We start from the raw sequence: 19,305 nt of genomic DNA, 5'->3' as shown, positions 1-19,305 counted from the left end.
TTGTCTAAGTACAACACATTCTTGTGTTTGACAGTGGAACAGCAGTCGTGACAAACGGTGTTTTATTTCCTGCCCACCTTTCCACAACCCCCAATGGCAAATAAATACGAAAAAAAACGGATACCTGAGGCCAGGTGGATTAATCTCAAAGGCGCGACGAGACATGAAGCGATATTCCTTGCTTTCTTTCAATACAGCTCTGCTTTTGGACGGCAATGAAAATAACTGTTTAAAGAATCTGCGATACATAGACCCATACATTGTGGCACTGGTGAAGTATTTAGCCTGTGGTTATTAAAATAAAATAACTTCCCTGAACCAATGGAGACTTGTAAAAAAATTAAAATACAAAATCCAGAATGTTTGACATAAGACTACCTGCTTGCAAGACAAACATTTGAACTTTGAGTCACCTAAGGACTCAGTGTAAGTATATGATCTATACAAAGTAATCATATTTACACGTGATGGATAAGCCACTTACTCGACGAAAAAATACATTCATGATTTAAAATTTGTTCATGTGCCACGATATGGTTAGGAGGATTTCCTCCATATTTTTCCGACAGGAAACAAAACTTGTAGCGTAAATGATGGCGCTGTGGTCAGAGCAATTGACTCACAAGCGAGCAGTCAGGAGATTGAATAGTTGTTGAGATTCAGCTCAGCCCTTGAACCCTCCACGTTGTGCGAAATCCACTGGTTGTTCTGTGAAGAGACTGGCACAGGCCATATGAATGTGCACTTCGTACCACTACCTTAAGAACGACAACATTATTACGGCTCGTTGTCTGAGAATTGGAACTTGAAACAAATAATATTCTACATCTTGTATAGTAATAAATTGCTAAATAAATAAATCGTCTTAATCAACGTTTTAATATATTGTACTATACTGAATCATACGTGGAAACACCCGGTCCGGCCATTGGAATGTGAAATTTCCATCACGAGCTCAGGACCAGTAAAGAAGATGAGCATCATACCATTGGTGGTTTCAGCAGGAGGACACTTTAAATCGCGTGCGTGCATGTGACGTGGTAGTTTATTCGTAAGAGCACCCGCTAAGCCCACTTCAATTCCCGCTACAGCCAACATCACTGACGAATATCTCAGCCGGTCCTGGGATTCACCTAGGTCCGTTACAGCCTTACACGAAACCTGGTGCAGTGTATACACGTCAGAACTCACGAGATAAAGGCGTGGTGCTGGCTACCCACCTCCTCGTGTGCCGTGCCGGCCTTCATAGGTGCTCGCTTACAGCACTTGCCCCAGCAGCGTATTAAAGGTGATACGGGAGAGCTTTGTCTTTATACATATATACACAAATATATTGTTTTTAAAAATTTCCACCATATGTCTACACTGACCAGAATTCCCAAGCCAATTGTAGGGGGTTTTTTTTCAAGAGAAATTAATATTGTGTAATAAATGTAGCACATCAATGTATTTCCATTGAGCGTGCTGCAAGTGAGCTGAAGCCAGGCTATGAAATGAATGCCATTTAAAAGCGGTTGGCATAAGGAACAGGATGGGATAGCATCACAAGTTAATTCTCACAGAGCCGAGCCATATCAATCACACGAGCAAAATCTTCACGGACAGCTCATGTAACTGTTGTGCATTGCAACGTGACGGTATCATGTTGCTAACATGTGCTTCATGCAATGCACAACTTTGATTTAAAAAAATAGAATGTAATCATTTTAATGAAACAATGCACCACAAGCCATACACTTAGGGCCAAAGCCACAGCATTCTCTTGGGCGGGGGTGAAAATGAGCTGGAAAAAGTGATGGATTTGTCATGAGAAAATGTCTGTGATTAATACGCTTCCGCGAAAAGCACGAGACGAGATATGTATGCAAGTATTCCGTAAGGCGCGAATCGTCATGACAATTAATGTGATGCTTTTATAGGTGAGGCTAGAGATGATGCTGCTGCTGCTGCTGATGATGATGATTTATTGCATTGACACAGAAGATGATTGTTTTCAAATATGCAAATTGTGCTGACATGGTGAAAAACATTCCAAAGCCAAGACCACTACAAGGGGTGTATTTTCAGCAGAACTGTTTTCACAACTTAAACGAGAGTGACCTAAGACAGGTCCTTAAATCCCAAACTCTATCTAGGTATTACTCTTTGGTTCTTTCTATCTAGGCATCTTGTTTTAACCACACCTACTGCTCATTTGAAATAAAAAAGCACGTGTAATAAACTTCACACGTCATTGTAGGAGACAAATGTGGTAAACTTGATATATCTAGAATCACGTTTTTGTAAATACGTAGATTAGGATTTTTTAATACAGTTTTTGTTCACCTTAATTGAACAATATATAATAGCGTACAATTATGTGTTTTTTTGGCTACCCTACGGACAGAATGGCACTTGTAATACGAATGTAGGCCACTAGAGGAGATAAGTTCCTGTCCACACGTGTCAAAGCATCGACACACTTTTACATTCCAAGTAGAGACACATTCAAAGGATATTTAATGAAAGAAACGTTGAGGTTGTCTGGGTGTGCTTGGCGGTTTTAAGTTATGTACTGTTTGTCTATTGGCAATACATATTTTCTTCTTATCGGAGAATGATATTTGAATTAATCTTTACACATTGTTCCATCTTTTCACGGTACTTTTTTTTTTTTGTTGCATCTAACACATGGAGGTGTAGTTACACCACTCGACTTAGAAAAGGTTTTAAGTCCAACTCGGCCCATCACTCTTTTGAGGTCAATAAAATTAGAACCAGTTTTGTCCCTAACCATAATCCCTGTAATCAGGAATTTCCACTGTTGGCACAGAGCCATCGACCAATGCTCTACCAATGCTCGTTTGCTCACGAAGACAATGCCTTTGATTTGAATTAGATCGATGTAAAAGATAAAGGTGCAGCCCTGCAACTTTTGTTTAAGGCCCTGCTTGCGGAAGGGTCTCCACGAGAAGAAGCCCTCGAGAGCTCCTCTGGAGGGTGATTTCGCCTCCGCCTGCACACTCGCCAATCGTTTTGGAAGAAGCGTGAGTGCCCACGCTTTACCCCGACCGAAAGCATCTCGCCGCTCTACTGCGATGATCCTAATGTCTGCTGCTGGCTGGGCAGGAAACGTGCCCAACGAATACTGTGCAGAGAGATCGCTCCAGTAACCTCTTAATTGTAAGTTCATGATGATAACCATTATTACACCGTAGCGCCATTCCTGATCGTGACGACGATGATTACAACGTAAGTACGATCGTGGAGGGTTAAAGGATTTTAAGCACTCGTATATATAGAGAGAGAAACAAAATCTTTATTTGCCTAAAAGACCAAAGAAATACAGACTGCACACAATGCGTGGTCTTCATCGACGAGTTGTAAATTAAACGAAAACCAACACACCTGGATGCGGTGACGGAATTGATCCCGTGTTAAAGGTTTGTGTGTGTGTGTCTGCGCAAAGGGTGCTGAGAAACACAAATCACGAGAACAAACGCGAACAAGGAATGTGTGCTTGTTCAGCCCGGCGTGAAATATGCCTCCATCCACAGCGAGATGATATAACAACAGCGAGACGTTGACACAGCGACCACCAGCAGCTGCCACCGCAGCCTTCCCCTACAAAACTCATCGGAGAGCTCATAAAACAATCAAGACAAATAAACCTCCATCTTATACACGATCTTATTCCAGTGCGGTAAGCGGCATGTTTACATTGGGTTTTTATTTTTAAACCAAGGTCAACAGAAAGTGACCTGAGCGGAGAACACTTATAGCTGGACATGTTTCCTGTCGTAAAGAGAGGCGATGTCAGCTGTTTTATCATCGCTTATCAAAGGCCGGGCAATGTGCAACATTTACCGCCACGGCTGAACAATCACCTTAGCAAGATCGAACGCTGATGAATACAGTTTCGAAATGTGACCACATCTCTAGACGCATCTCCGATGAGCACGATCGGCTACGTACGGTGCGAAAGAAAGTCCAACAAACATGCGTACATAACAGACGTGAACAAAGCCAAAAGGCCACCGATCGCATGTGAGCGAAGACTCATCCTCCACGTGGCCCAGAGCCAGCAGTGTGAGTCCTACATTGCAGTCGTGTTGGCGAGCCGCTCGATAGCATGACCCCCCCCCCCTCCTCCCCAAGGTGCTGCAATGTTTGTTATTGAGGCTGGAGGAATGATTTGCTGAACAGACGCTTGGCCGCTATTTCATCTCGCGACATGCTAATGATGAGACGACACTCAGCTGGATTCAACATTACGCAATTATTTTATGCAAAGTACATTTTGTCTTGCACACAGATGAAACAATAAATGACAATGTGGTAGTGTTGCTCTGTGATGCTGTAATACCATATCCATGACAAGGCTTTGTGAGTATTGGACAAAGAGCAGAATGATCATGCCAGGAATGGAGAAAAATGTTTCTCCTTTCCAGGCACCTCCTCCCTTCTCTACCACACGCCCCAGTCTGCTTGACTCCCCATCTGCACTTCGGATTGAATATCAGGGCCTTAATGTGTTTCTGTGGTGACGCGAGTTCGATTCCCACTCACAGCCAACACGATTATCTGCACCGGTTCTGGGCCTCCCCTAAATCGACTCTGCCTCAAATGAGTAGTGAGTAAACATCACCACTAGGGAGACAAAGACGGCCGGGCGTGGTGCTGGCCGACCTTCATAAGGTGCTCGCTAACAGCACTTGCTCCAAGTCTGTTAAGGCTTTGTGCATGTTCACCACCATTTGCAATGCATTCATTAGAACGGCCTCTTTAAATTCTCTTGAAATGAAAGTTCGCGGGGACCTTTGACTTCTCAAAGCGCAGCAGGTGGTGGTGGTGGTGGTCACCTCCGTTGGTGGCCATGCACCAGCGTTGGGAATTCCACAATCGTGTTCACCCACCAGCACCAGAAGTGGAGTTACAAGCGGCGGTTGAAATATTTAAATTATTATTACTACGACGAGAAGGTCTAGGTATGTACAAATTCATGAATTCAAAATTGATTCCAGTGCCAACGATGCACGAATCCTCAATCAAAGTATCCGTGGGAGTTCTGCAGATCCATTCTCACCACCTGGTTGGGAACAACTCCCTCAATCCAATGAATAACTTCCCATTCCAAAGCACCTTGAATGTACACATTACCATGAGCTGCTTGTATTGAGACACAAGAGCACAAACTACAGGGGGTAGTAGACTTACAGGTATTTACACCTGCAGATCAGCATTCTTTAATCAACCGCTCACACAGATTCTGAAAGAATTCTCTGTTTTACAAACCCGCCTTGTTTGTGGTGCTGGAGATGGTGGAAGGCAGCCAGGCCGTGCAGATTGGAGACCTTAACTAGGAGTGTGAGCACTAAGTAACGTGAACTCACGAGGAGTTCCAATGGACCAACATCAGTTGCAAACAATGCGTTGCCATGCAAAGATTTATAGGGCTCATTATGAATGTTTGGCTCAGTTGTTTGGGCTCTTTGCGTTAATTATTGATTTCCTCATTATATCAGCAAGTGGATTTTTGAAGCATTTTGCTGGTGTTCATATTTTTATTCCGACGGTAAAGTCCTTCAAAGCCACAAATCACTGCCTGGTTTTTTTTGTGAACACTTTCAACTTAGGTGACAGCGTTGTTGCATTAGTTGTTTGCCTTTTTGTCATGTACTGTATGGCCATTACGACCCTTGTAAAGAAAATAATAGAGTTGTGTTGCTATCCGGGATTCTACCCTATAGGAAAATAGCCAAATTTATTTCCAAGATTATACATTTGGCGATAAAACCAGCGTTTAAAGAATAAGCCTTTCCAGGCTGGCAATGGCAACACAAGATGATTGCTAATGAACTACTGCTGAGCTCCTACAATCCGCAAATGCCTGTACATTTGTAGGTTAGCCGCGGTCTGCAACTCTTCCCCCATAATCCGTGTGACTGTTGATCATAAAATCTGCGAATAAATCGCGGATTTCTGGAAATCCTTTTAGGAGCGGCTAATTCCTCCCATAATTGAAATTTTTTTTAAGCACTTCGCACCGCGGTGTTTGATTGCGAAGCTGGAGAAATGTTCGATGAAATGCAATGTTTGTGTTTGCATGATCATCGACTTACCTGTGGAGATTACCAAACCAATCGCATCACCGCGGACTACCTCTGCTGATGCAATTGACTCGATATAACTGTAAGTACAGCAAAACGTGAACGATATATAGCATTATGAATAGGTGCGATTCTATCATTATTATCCCTCTGCGGTTGATAAAATGATCACCATCTTGTGAAGATGTACCAGTTAAACTTCTTGCGGATAAGCTGATGCCTGCCAAAGGTACTGGTGGTATCTTTGGCACTGAATAGCCGATGAAAAAGAAAACTTCCCGAAGCAATGGCTTGTGTTCAGAAGGAAAAATGAATGGGCACACAGCACCACCAAGTGTACGGGCATGGTACTTCAGTCTAACTGGGAGTAACATCACAGCTAAGGCACGGTTATCCAGAATAAAATTCACGGCACAGGTGCGATAACAAAAAAACGATTCAAGGAGAGGTTATGTAAGGTGAACTTGTTTTGCACGTACGTAGCCAAGCGTGATAATCGAGTTATGGACTGTGCCGCACCTAAAATGCACTGTTTAAATTCAGCAAATAAGTAAAAGTATACATACATTTAACAAAAATAATTCCAAAAGATGTAAGTTTTCAAAATTTTAACTTAACCCAAGTTGCGAATGTTAATCATTTGCTTACGGGTTTATCACAACTGACATTTGTGGCAAAATGTTCCTGTCATCCTCACTTACCCAGTTGTAGTGTCAGCGGAGCGGGAGGCAGGGTTTTTCAAGAGCACCTTCTTTATTAACGCCTTCACAGGTTCGCCCTCGCTCTCTCCCTAGTCGAGCCTCGCCTTAACACAACCCTGACCATGTAACACCGATGGCGCCCACTGAGACAGCCAACCACTCTCCGGCCGCGCAATATCTAGCGAAGAGGGCAGCGACGAAGGCGGCGAAGACGACAGCGACGACGAGACGAGCCCAATCCCAGAACCGGCAGCCCTGAGCTCACGCTCTCAGCTGCTTTTATGCTACCCGGCGCGGCCTGGCTCCATCCTGGCCATGCCTCCCTTCTCGAACCCACTAGCAGGTTCCAGGGGCTTCCAGATGGGGTCTTCCTTGACCCTTGCCCCAGTTCCTCCGCCCTGCCAGCACACCCACCGTGTCTCTGCTCACCGGCGTGTGTGCTGCTCGTCTGCCGCAGTTGCCGTTGCTGGACAACAGTCGGCGCTATTGCACTACACATTTATACGGAGTCAACAGAAGTGGTCCTCCAGAAGCCCCAAGTTCATCCTGTTTAGCCTCAACAGTGCAGCAGATGCAGGGTCTAGCAGAATGTTACAATGTGGAGCCATCGATGTTATCAGCTGGACTTCCCCTTTGCTCTATCATTAGCCGCGGTCTATTCACCGGTCAACGGAGGTCTCCCCAAGCAGTTACCATCTATCTCAGCCTCGCGATGCAACGAGCCATCATTTTACCCCCTGCGCACGAGCCGATTTCATGAATGTCAAACAATTCCATCTCAGTGGAGATCCTCTTGGTATTTTCTCCTTTGGCGGCCACTCTGGAATTGGTCTTCAGCACGGTTGGTCCATAATTAATTATGTCTTTGATTCAAAGTCATCAGATATTCTGGGTTCCTTCCACAAGCAAAATACGGAATGCTTTTTGAAATACAATGAATGGGTGAAATACCTCATTACACGACTGCTGAAACAGTCTCACAACCGCTGGGAATTTTCTGGTTAAAGGACATAACATCTGGGCAGGCGAAAATGTTCCCCGTCAGAAGAATGTGGAATTTGCACTTCTGGCAAAAGGGCTCCAACGGTGATAAGCACTGCTCACTTCAATAGGGAGACACTAAGATGATTCTCTATTTGGGTCGCTTAGACCACACACAAAGCACGCTAGTTTTAAAGCAACGCAGAGCCAATGAAGAAATGTGCTTTAATTCACGCTGGGAAAACAACACACAAACAGCACTTGGCAAACAAAAAAATGCTTCATTGAAAATGTGCTTCAAGTCCAACACAGCCAGAAGTGCAGGCAGCACCTTGATGGTGTGCTTCATCCACATCTTACACTCAACAACATACAAAACATGGTACAGAAAGTAACCATCCCTTAAATAAAGCAGTGTTCACCTTCGGAACAAAATGCAATATGTACACGTGGCTTACACCCGGCACAAGATGTGTAGAGAATAGTTTTCAAGAGTAGGACACCCAAGGCTTGGAGTAAAATTTTAAGAAAATACCCTAAAGAGTAAATAATTTGTGCCAAAAAAAACGAATGCATCATGCAACGTTATGGCCACAGAAAATGGCGTGGCATCTGCCACAGGGAAGTTAGCCAATTGCTCGCCCAGTATCGATCTGCTACAATCTGTGGAGGTCCTGGAGACGGACCCAGATGCAGGCAAGCAACATGCACAGCAGCTGCGTTACATCAGAAGGTTTTGTTTCTCCGGCGATTGTGCTGCCCGACTGAGAAATGTTCCGAGGAACCCTTGCACACAACCCCCAGGTGTAATTTCCAAAACTAAAATGGGAAAAATGTCCACCCTAACAACAATTAAAGATGAAATACATTAAGGCGTTATGTGCTTCAGAACACTAATTTCTAGTTTTTAGGTCTCGTCATGAGAAATATATCAAGTCTCTAGTTTTACCATCAAGGCCATCACTCGCAGCGATGTCAAAACTCTTGTCAGAATTCAAGGATTACAGTTTTTTTTCTTTACATATTTTCATGGCCATCTTATTATGGTTTGAACAAATTTCCAACACAATAAACCCATATACTTATACAAGGTGGCAGTTGATTGCAACCCCTTGGGCTGTGACGATTTAATGATAAAAACGTATTCAGAAAATAAGAAGTGTGATGCACTGCTTTTCTGTCGTCGATTACTTGGACCCCTTTCAAAATGGCGGCCACCCCCAACATCCTGCCTCCTGAAGGTGGGAAACCCCCGACAAGCCACACCCAGCACGGCTCATTATTCAGATGATCCTCGCCAGGCACGCGCTCATCACCTCCCTTCCAGCGGTACACGTGACACAGGGCTGACTGATTAATGGAGTAATACATCCGATAATTAGAAAAATACGTATTGAAGTAATAGATTTATACTCTCTGGTTCTTTCGGTAAAGTCACGTAGACGTTTCAGTCGCAACACAAGCGTCCGTCTTCACCTGAAGACTTGTGTTCACCTGAAGATGGACCCTTCACCTGAAGACGGACGCTTGTGTTGCGACCGAAACGTCGTGTTTTCTTTTGTTATTTTTTCTACCCACGTGACTTTACCAAAAGAACCAGAGGGTATGGATTTCTGCAGCCACGAAAGCTTCAAATCAAGACGTAATAGATTTAGCCAAGCTTCAAACATTCACTGCAAAATGTACAGGGTAGCTGCAAGAAATCAACCGATGACTCTTTGCAAGTGTGAGTGCACGAAACTATGCATACACACTCTGAAACAAAATGCCACCATTGTAATATTGTTGGACAGCGGAGGGCGATTACTGATACAGACACTGGAGTGGATAGCCAGTTGTCAGAAACCCAAAAAGAAAAATGCAAGCCAAATGGCATGAGAATAATAGTGGACCATGGAAATTGGCTGTTGACTTTGTAACATCTGTGTGATCTGTCAGAAGTAAAGAAGCGATGGCAAGGTATAGGTGACAACAAATACATCGGCTTTGATGACTGCTAAACCTTGAGATTGATTGAATCAAATCAAATTCAAATTTGGTTGAAATCTGAGTGGACCTTAAACAAGGACATTGGTTTTTCTCACCATCCGCCTCACAGGAACACTGGGCCCAAAGGTGTCCAATGGGTTTTGGACTTTGGTAAAAGTGACTAGCATGTAATCTAAGGCCTTAATCGTATTAAAGAGTAAAATTTTAATTGCTCGGCTATAAGGCTCTTGAAATCTGGATGTTTAGCTACGTCATGCATAGCCCAACCGCTCACACAAACACGTGATTAAAAACATTTGTACAATAACTCATGTACAGTATATACATAACTATATCTTATGTCCTTAAGTACTCATGAGTAAAAACAAGTGCATGTGAGGAAGAACTGAAACTCAATTTACAACAGTGGACTCTGAAAGAAATCAGCAGTTTTTGTTTTACTTGACCAAAAGACGACTGGCTCCACGACACACACACACACGGAGTGCACCTGCACCTTGTCAATCCTCTGGTCGACAAGAAACCAAAATAGCGAGCCCACAGCTGTTGCTGTACGGCAGCCTATAGAGTTGGGGGGATATGGGGGAAGGGGTGTAGTGGCTGCAGCAGGGCACAGCAGTGAAGGGGCCCCCGACTCTCCCGGGCTCCTTCACTCACTGCCAGGCCTGGCCATGTGACTGCCAGGCCTGGCCATGTGACTGCCAGGCCTGGCCATGTGACTGCCAGGCCTGGCCATGTGACTGCCAGGCCTGGCCATGTGACTGCCAGGCCTGGCCCTGTGACTGCCAGGCCTGGCCATGTGACTGCCAGGCCTGGCCATGTGACTGCCAGGCCTGGCCATGTGACTGCCAGGCCTGGCCATGTGACTGCCAGGCCTGGCCCTGTGACTGCCGAGCAGAGGTCGCAACCGGGTACCCGATACCCGTACCCTACCCGATACCCGGCTACCCATACCCGGCCGGGTACGGGTAGCCGTTTGCGACCTTGGTGCGGCCGGGTACGGGTAAGCCGTGAGTCACTGGTGAGTAGCCGTTTGTCACTCATTTCGGGTAGGGTAGGGTACGGGTAGGGAACGGCTACCCATACCCGGCCGGTACGGGTACCCATTTGCGACCCTGGTGCGGCCGGGTACGGGTAAGGGATCAAAACCCGTTTGCAACCTCTGCTGCCGAGCCCAGCGTCGTCGCTGCACGGCAGCTGCTAGGGGCCAGCCCTGCAGCAGCAGTAGCAGCAGCTGCAGCAACAGCAGCTGCAGCAGCAGCAGTAGCAGCAGCAGCAGTCCTTCACGATCGCTTCGCACGCTTGCTCACCGCGGAGCTGCTACGCAGTCGTTTTAGTTTCCAATTGCGAGCAGCCACCCCCCCTTTGCGAAATGTTATTTTATCTCGTGCAAAAACGTTAACGTGCCACTAGCACATTAACGTGCAGATAGGTATTCCTAAAGTTGTTTTAATATATATTACTGTGGGGCCACTTGCCCCTAATGACAAGCCATGTTCCTGATACTTATCCTATAGTGTGCTACTTGTTCTTAACCCAGGATGCCTGTCGGAGTGAAATTCACATTTGCAACGGAAGCTTAAAATTGCAAAGTCCTAAGATTACGCTTCACAGACTGCACACTCGGACGATGACGAACATCCATCGACGTATCACGGCACCAAGCCTTCTCGTTAACACTGACAGCCACCCGCCCCAGCCCGGAGGGGGGCCCACAACTTGGACATCAGCACAGTCTGATGGCCACATTCACAGCCCAGGCACCCTCTTGCTCAGCCTCAGAGCTTCCACATTGAGCCCGAGCCGTCTCTTGTCGGAGGCGGAGCTCAAGTGCGGCCCGGTCGGCCCGAGGGACCCCCTCGCTCTGCGCGAGCGTTCGCGGTCGGGAGCTGCTAGGCCATGTCCTGTGGGTTCCCCTGCAAGGCCCGGGCCTTGTCGGCGACGCTCTCCTCGAGCTCGTACTTGAGCTCGTACTCCCGGAGCAGCTGCGCCACCTCCGAGTGTCCGAAGAGCACGGCGTCGGCCATCGGCGTGTTACCCCACCTGCACACACACCCGCACGCACACGCACACATGCGCACGCACAAACAGGCACGCACATGCACGCACGCACAAACACGCACGCACACACATGTACTCACACACAAACACGCACACACACACGAACACGCACACAGACACACATTCACGTGGTCTGATGCAGCTACGCAGTATGCACATAAAACAAATCAAAGATAAAAATAGTACTGTTTTTATTTACAGCAGCCATATCTTTCCATGGCGTTCACGGATTTACAGCCAGGACAAAGATAAAGGCGGCGCTGTGATACAATAAAAACAGGACTGTGACGGAATCACCGATCATGCAGATATCAGCCAATCAAAACAAAGGGGGTGTGTCACATGACGATATAGTCACCAATGGGGTGACTCAATCCATGGATCGAGACGGCGATTGACCCGTAATTACGATCGACTTGGAGCTGGCTGCCGGATCCACTGAGCAGAATCGATACGATTAACCCTGATTCACGATACACAAGGCCGTACACGGGCAAAGACACGCCCCCTTTGAGCAACACCACGCCTACTTTCTTACACACTGTACATGGGCAGATCTCCCGATCGGTGATTTCGCCGGGTGTCCGATTCCGTTGCGTAACAGAGCCGTAGAGCGATGGCGCCGCGCAGCGCACCCACCTGTCTCTGGGCGTGGGACTCACGTTGCAGCACTCCAAGAGAAACCGCACCACGTCCAAGTGCCCTGCCACGACACGGCCGAGGGGGGGAGGGGGGTGGTGGGGTGTGGGGGGGCAGAGGTCATGGCCTGGCTCGATACCGCACGGGGGCGGTCACACCGCCGGGGATAGCAGCGGCGGCTCCGGAGAGCCGCACCCGCTCGCTTAGCCCAGCGTCAAGGGGCTCGGTCGCCACCACAGCCAACCGCCGACACAGCGCCACCCTGCCGCCCGCGGCGGGGTGCCGGGGGGGCTACCGCCGTGGGATGTCGTGACACCGAGAGACGTGCACTGCGTGCGCGTACGTGCGTCGAACTTCTTTGGCGCCGTACGTAGCAGGCCATGCTAATCGGGGGTGCAAAAGCTCTCGGCCTTATCCAGACCACCAGCTCAAAAGAACTGAATGTTTGGCCAACGACCATTTGGATGAGTCCCGAGAGCTTTTGAGCAATGGGGAAGGGCTCACCCTCTGCTGCCGCCACGTGCAGCGCCGTCCTGTAGTCGTAGTCCCTGTGCTCCATGTCCATCGCCGAGAGGGCGTATCTACGGCAAAGCAATAAACACGCAAGCACGCACGCAAGCGTAAGGTGGCAGGGTGGAGCTACGGGAAGTCTTGTGTCTCGGGCGCCTTCATGTGTAGAGTTTGTATGTTCTCCCCTTATATGGGATGGGTTTTCATTCATTACTGACACACGTTGAACAAGTATTCACACACGCGTGCATCGCATATACCGCTGCAACGGAGTCTGATGCTTCGTGCAAGGTTCTGTAAGATTTAAAATGCAACTCTTTACCTTCGAAGCGCCGACACATCCCCGCTGTAGGCAGCGAAGAGGACGTTCACCACCGTTTTAGCCTAAGAGGTGAGCACAGGGATACATTTAGCCCACGCGTACGCGAGGTCCTACTTACAATCACCGCTTCGCTTGCAAAGCAAAATGAGGATAATATTTAGTTTCTCACAGACAGATAATTCGTCGTCACACGGTATAGTGAAGAGCTCTGTAGAATTTGTCGCCAACCGAGGAAGCGGTAGAGAAATTGTAAAACGGGTAAAGATGTACCAGTGTCACGTATTCTCAGCCAATATTAAGATTCATATTAAAGGTTTTTAGGTGTTAGATCGCGTAAATATAAATGTGTCGTTAACCCACCACCATCCGACACAGCCAATTAGTAAGGTTTGTCACGTAAATAAAAAGTGCCAGTTAGTTACTACTTCAGCACACCGGTGTGTTGGAGAGTAAACCCACGACATTCCGAATCAGAATCTTTTTTTTTTTACAGATGTCCAGTACGGGTGGGTCCACGGGGTAAGGAAGAAGTTTCACGAATGCGTGTGCGTGGACGATGATCCGCCTACCCCGGGCGTGAATGACAGCGCCCGGCTAACGGCGAGAGTGAGTGCTGAGTGCCCACCTGAGCTTCCCTACCCTCGCGTCGTGGGTCCAGCTTCTTGTCAAAGTGCCTGAGGTCGTCGTAGTTGTGGAAGTTGAACATTGACACGAGCTCCTGCTCGGCAGGAAGAAAGCGAGGGGAGGGGGCGGTGGGGGTTGTGAACACCTTCAGTCGTAAACTTATTCCTTCTGCTGTCCGATTTCTGGCTGGGAGGCGACTGGAGTAAACCAGAAGCGCCGCTTGTTGGCAGCACCAGAGGTGTCCGTTTGAAGGTGGTTGAATAGAAGAGGTCTTTTTTAACGATTTATTCCGTTGAATTTACGCGACTTTGAGTTACGCGCCGTTGTCCGAGAACACGACCCCCCCCCCTCACGTAAAAACGAGAGGTAGCCGCACACGCGCACGTCAATCGTCGGTCGTCGCACCTCTCCCAAGACGCTTATCCAGCGTGGAGGAGTTTGCCAAACATTCCCTCGATGGTCCCTCAAGAGCTCCCCCTTCCGTGGAGGCCCCTCCACCGGCAGTGGTGTGGACAATCAAACGACAAGGCCGCTGGAGCTTTCCTCTCATTTATTTTGAGACGAAGTTGAAGGTGCGGCCGTGGTGTGAAGGGGGGGGGGGGTGCGTGGTGGAGCTGCAGCCCACCTGGCTAAAGTGGATGCCCCGGACGCTGTTGCCGAGTTTGTCGAGCGGCGGGGACCAGCACATGATGCCCATGACGTTGGGGACCACCAGGAGAATGCCCCCTCCCACGCCCGACTTCGCCGGGAGCCCCACCTGTCAAGCACGTTCGCATACGCGCGCACACGCACACACACGCGCGCACACGCACACACACACACGTCCACACACGCACACACACACGCACAAACACACATACACGCACACACATAGACGTGCACATGAAAGGGGCAACCTCATTGACTGACAACCACTGGGGGAATAAGACAAACAAAAACGGTCGCTGTTATACAAGGTGGTACACTGCTAGCTGTCAGAGTTCCAAATGTAAATGTATTCATCTCATGGCATCATGCTAATAAGGATATTGAAATATAACGGAGAGAATACAGTTCAACACCACGTACAACAGAAATTATATAAAAAATGTGCGGACCGTCACAACCAGTGACATTTGAATAAAACAATCACACCAAGCTGATGACTCAGAAATAGGTCAAAGGTTTCTTATTTAAATAAAATCTCCCGTAAAACATTTGTCTGCAATTAGCAGCGGCCAGTGGACTCAAATGTTACTTCAAACTTAAAATTAAACAGACGTCTCATTTGCTAATTTACTTATATCGGAGTTTTCTTCGGTTGAAATGTACTTCTATGAGACATCGCTGTCAATGGCAATGCTCCCTGTTCCTGACGGAATCGTACCGTTGCTTTTGCCAGAACCCAGCAGTGGTACTTTAGCACTGCCGCGTGAGCGTCGGCCGACACAAGAGACACATTCAGCCACGTCCCTGGGGGACTATTTTTGCTTCCCAATTCCTCCAGCAAATCACTTCAACCGGTGCAGGGCCGTCAGGTTGCAGAGCGCGTCTCTGCCCGGTGGTGGTGGTGCTGGTGGTTAATCGCACCATGTTACAATCACAGCGAACTATGTTAAATTCCTAGCCACGTTGAACAATACCAATGACAATTAAAATCTAAACCTGGTCTGGGCATTAATCCGGACCTCGTGCAGAACATCTGCCATCGTTCAACTCACCCCAAATCGAAATCTACACCATGCGGTGTGATATTATAATCGCCATGATAACAAAAGCGATCCGGCATTCAGATGGCCTAAGTCGACGTTGCGATTTTAATTCGAGGCTTTTTCCGATCGCGAGGCCAAGCAATCTGCAAAGCGCACCGCCCGACACGACTGGGCACCCGGGAAAACAATATACACTGGAAACGATATTGCATCATACGCGGTATCCATAAATTAATCGCCTATTTATAAATAACTATAATTAGCTGGCAACGTGTCAGCCGAGTTGATAAACCTACATGCACGCGCTCTCACTTGGCGCAGTGCGGATTTTATCGTACGATTCTCATCCCTCTGAGCCTCCACATGCTGCCCGATGCATCTGAGATCCCTTCGCATCCAGATCTGAGTCTCCCCGGTGTACACCGGCACCTTGGCTGCGATTGTTTCAAATGCTCCTGTTATGCACTGCTAAAAATCACTGAGGGTTGTTGATAAAAAAAAAAAAATGTAAGCATACCATAGATATGTTCCCAACATTTCAACCACAATTATATAACCGCTGTCTATAAGGTTGTGAATTCAGACTGTCGGTAAAAAATAAATATATGAAAACTGTATTACCAAAAAAAAACATGGCAGTCTGTTTATAAGATAGTCGCTATTAACGTCATACAAAGTGGTCCTTATTTTATCTGCCTAAAAGTGATGACGGGCCGAGTCACCCCAAAACGGGGTGTAAACTCGCAGGCTTCTGCATGGATGTCGTGTGTTCTGCGGCAGTGTGACCCGGACATGTGAAAGCACATTTAAAATTATTCACAAATGTTCGTATCGCTCATGTTTGTAAAAATACGAAACTAGTAATGTGCACTAATGCCAAGGCCATAGCATATGTTGCATCATTTGTTTATCCGCGTAACAAAAGCCGAAGGTCGCGAGAGCAGGCGCAGCTAATCAGGGGTCAACTTATTTGTGGAATTGAATCATCAACCCTGCCTCTGCCGGGCTCTTTGCGCGAGTGATTTAAACCACGAGATTCCAAAGCAAAGAATTTGTCCCAGCCGTGCCACACTGCGTCTCGACAATTTTCCACTGGGCACCAGATACCTTACAGTTTTCGTACAACGTTCTCCCGAGCTCTTGACGACGAGGACAGGAGCACGTGTTTGGGGCTGATGGGAAGGGGTGACGCTACGGTTAAGAGTGATTGACTTCGCAATCGGCAGGACGCAAAATTTTGTTCTGGTCAGGGGTCGACTCGGCCACCACTGTCCCTCTCGGGTCGTCGAATTGAGAGAGGAAACTTGAAGTGAGAATGAAGTGATGATGGGAACTCGTCACTGTGTGCGCTTGCCATTCAACGATTCAATTAATAGCGTGCGTGGAATTGTGCACGTTTTGAATAACATTGGGGACTAAGACTAAAAAAGTAAAACAAAAAGAATGATCGAACAATGAATGTATGTTAACATTACACTTAGGTTGTTGGAACAAATCAACCCATATAAATGAGACAGAAACAAAAGAGAACCAGCAAAAACAAGAATGAGTTGCGACGTTCTCCCCGTGTTCAACACGTGGGTTTCCTCTGGGTTCTCTGGTTTATTCCCATAGCTAAAAAAAACACACACGATGCAACTGGAATTGTGTGTGTGTATGTTGAACTTCTTTCGTACCGTACGTAGCTAATCGTGCTAATCGGAGCTATTGGCCACACATCCCAATGCTGAAACATTACCTCCAAATCACTCAAAATCGTGGGATTCCACACAGCAGCAGCAACATCACCCCCGCAACCGTGAAAAAAGACTCCGCAGGACCGTCGTGCAAAAGTCACGGGGGGTTCTCCTGGGCCAACGAGCGAGAAATAACAAATCGTAACTATTATTATGATTATAGTTATCGTGCCGGGTGCGCGCAATCGCAGGAGACTCACGTGGAAGGCGAACTGGCCGGAGAAGTCGTACATGCCGCACGAGTGCATGAGGCTCAGCGTGTTGCGCACGGCCTCCGGGCTCAGCAGCCGCTCGCCCGTGATGGGGCAGATGCCGCCGTTGGCCAGCGTGGCGGCCATCACGGAGCCCGACTCGCACGTCACCTCGATGGAGCACAGCTGCGGCGGGGGAGAGACGTGGAGGCAGGGAGGGGGGTGAGCGAGCTCGCGGTAACGGGGACAGCGCCGGTTCACCGTGGGGGGGGGACGGGGCACCGTGGAGGTGACCGGCTGGCTCAGCCGTCGGAGCGCCGAGCCTGCACCGGTTGACTTCCTCGGTTTGAACTCGGGCATCGGCCGCCCGCGGTTAAACTGGGTTCTAAAGTGTTAACGGGTTAATGGTCTCAGCTCGGGGTAACCGATACAGTGCACAAAAACACGCATCATGTTTCTTCTGAGTTTTCATGCAATTTGTTAAATTACAGGTCTGGAGGTTAAAGTTTTACTACCGTGCAGCAAACGGCTCCCTGTAGCAGGATACGTGGGAAGTAGAATTCTTGAGAATGACAATCTATGACACTGAAAGCGATTCTCATTTTATAAATACTTGAGGGATAACGGCCTGGGTCAGCCCTGGCCAGGAAGTTAATTATGCCCCCATGACTGCATGCTCTGCCACTCTATCAACTCAGCAATGGCAAAACTACAGATCTCTTTGCTTACACTATGTTCCATTCCCACACTTGGTTACTGTACGAACAACACATGCAAACATCATTCCTCGTTAAACTTGATATCTATTATTAATTTAAATCTCAGCCCATAGATAACTCTGTGGAAGGTCAAGTGGCCCTCATCACAAGAATGTGGAATGCCCAGCATCGGCTCACACAATGTTCATTTGAGTGAAGCAACACTTGACGGTCAGGTCAAGTCAAACCACTGCGGATTCGCCAACGAGTGAAATGGACCCTTCAAGAAACTTGACTTTTTCCCATCTAGGAACACTTTTTTAATTCAGCAGACCAATAGCGTTCACGGACAACCCACGCCGCGAATGCAGCAATCGTTCCCTGTTTCGACAAAATCAAGATTCTCCCATCGGCTGCGCGAGGCCAGGAGGGGGCGAGACGCGGCGCGCTGGCACGCTCTCTCGCATCGCAGCGCCACCCGAGCTTACACTTTCCGAAGCACCGCCGCCGTGACGAAATATATCTGGGATAGCGCGACGGGATGCCAAAAAGCGCACATGCGGGAGGCGCCAGGCATCATCAGACTTCCCAGCAGAAGCCACGGGCTCCGTTTCCCTTGCGTCGCCACTTTCCACGGCTTGCGCGCATCCACGGAATGCCGAGGCAACACGATGACACTTCGATGGTCATTGGTTATAGGCTAAGGGGTTGTCAGGTGGGACGAGGCGGGAGGATGATAGAAGCAAGCGGGTTTGCCTAGGGTCACGGAACACAGGGTTAATTTCATTAAGGAAATCGGCGACGATTATGATCGTCCACAAGTTGTGTTTTACTCCGATCAACGATGACTGTGAGTGAATGAAAATCACGACGGAGACTACGACTACTACGCACCAAAGACACTGAGCTGATGGTGACGAGACGAAATTGACTCTTCTGAATGAAGACGCGCAGTGGGAGAATTATTGTGATTCAAGACGGCAGTCCAGTGAAGCATTGAATCACGAAGAGCGGGCAACCTTTTTGACTGCTTGAGTCAACTAGACGAAAGAGGACCACATAGAATCCACGTA

At 47.8% G+C, this 19,305-nt stretch overlaps 1 protein-coding gene across 1 annotated transcript in view; it reads right to left on the bottom strand.

The window, feature by feature from the left end:
• Window positions 1-7,978: 7,978 nt before the first annotated feature.
• Window positions 7,979-19,305, bottom strand: part of LOC133344589 (glutaminase kidney isoform, mitochondrial-like) — a 30,336-nt gene continuing 19,009 nt past the window's right edge. The window contains exons 12-18 of the mRNA XM_061554587.1: window positions 17,544-17,720; window positions 14,542-14,673; window positions 13,918-14,010; window positions 13,293-13,354; window positions 12,965-13,041; window positions 12,461-12,524; window positions 7,979-11,803 (exon numbers count right to left, since the gene is read on the bottom strand). Coding sequence (XP_061410571.1) covers window positions 11,653-11,803; window positions 12,461-12,524; window positions 12,965-13,041; window positions 13,293-13,354; window positions 13,918-14,010; window positions 14,542-14,673; window positions 17,544-17,720 — 756 coding nt within the window. The 3' untranslated portion in view covers window positions 7,979-11,652. The remainder of the gene's footprint in view (window positions 11,804-12,460; window positions 12,525-12,964; window positions 13,042-13,292; window positions 13,355-13,917; window positions 14,011-14,541; window positions 14,674-17,543; window positions 17,721-19,305) is intronic.

The sequence above is a fragment of the Lethenteron reissneri genome, chromosome 20 (assembly GCF_015708825.2).
Source record: "Lethenteron reissneri isolate LAM-NWPU_2019-01 chromosome 20, ASM1570882v1, whole genome shotgun sequence".
Taxonomy (NCBI): domain Eukaryota; kingdom Metazoa; phylum Chordata; class Hyperoartia; order Petromyzontiformes; family Petromyzontidae; genus Lethenteron; species Lethenteron reissneri.
This window is presented reverse-complemented; position numbering and strand designations above follow the sequence as displayed.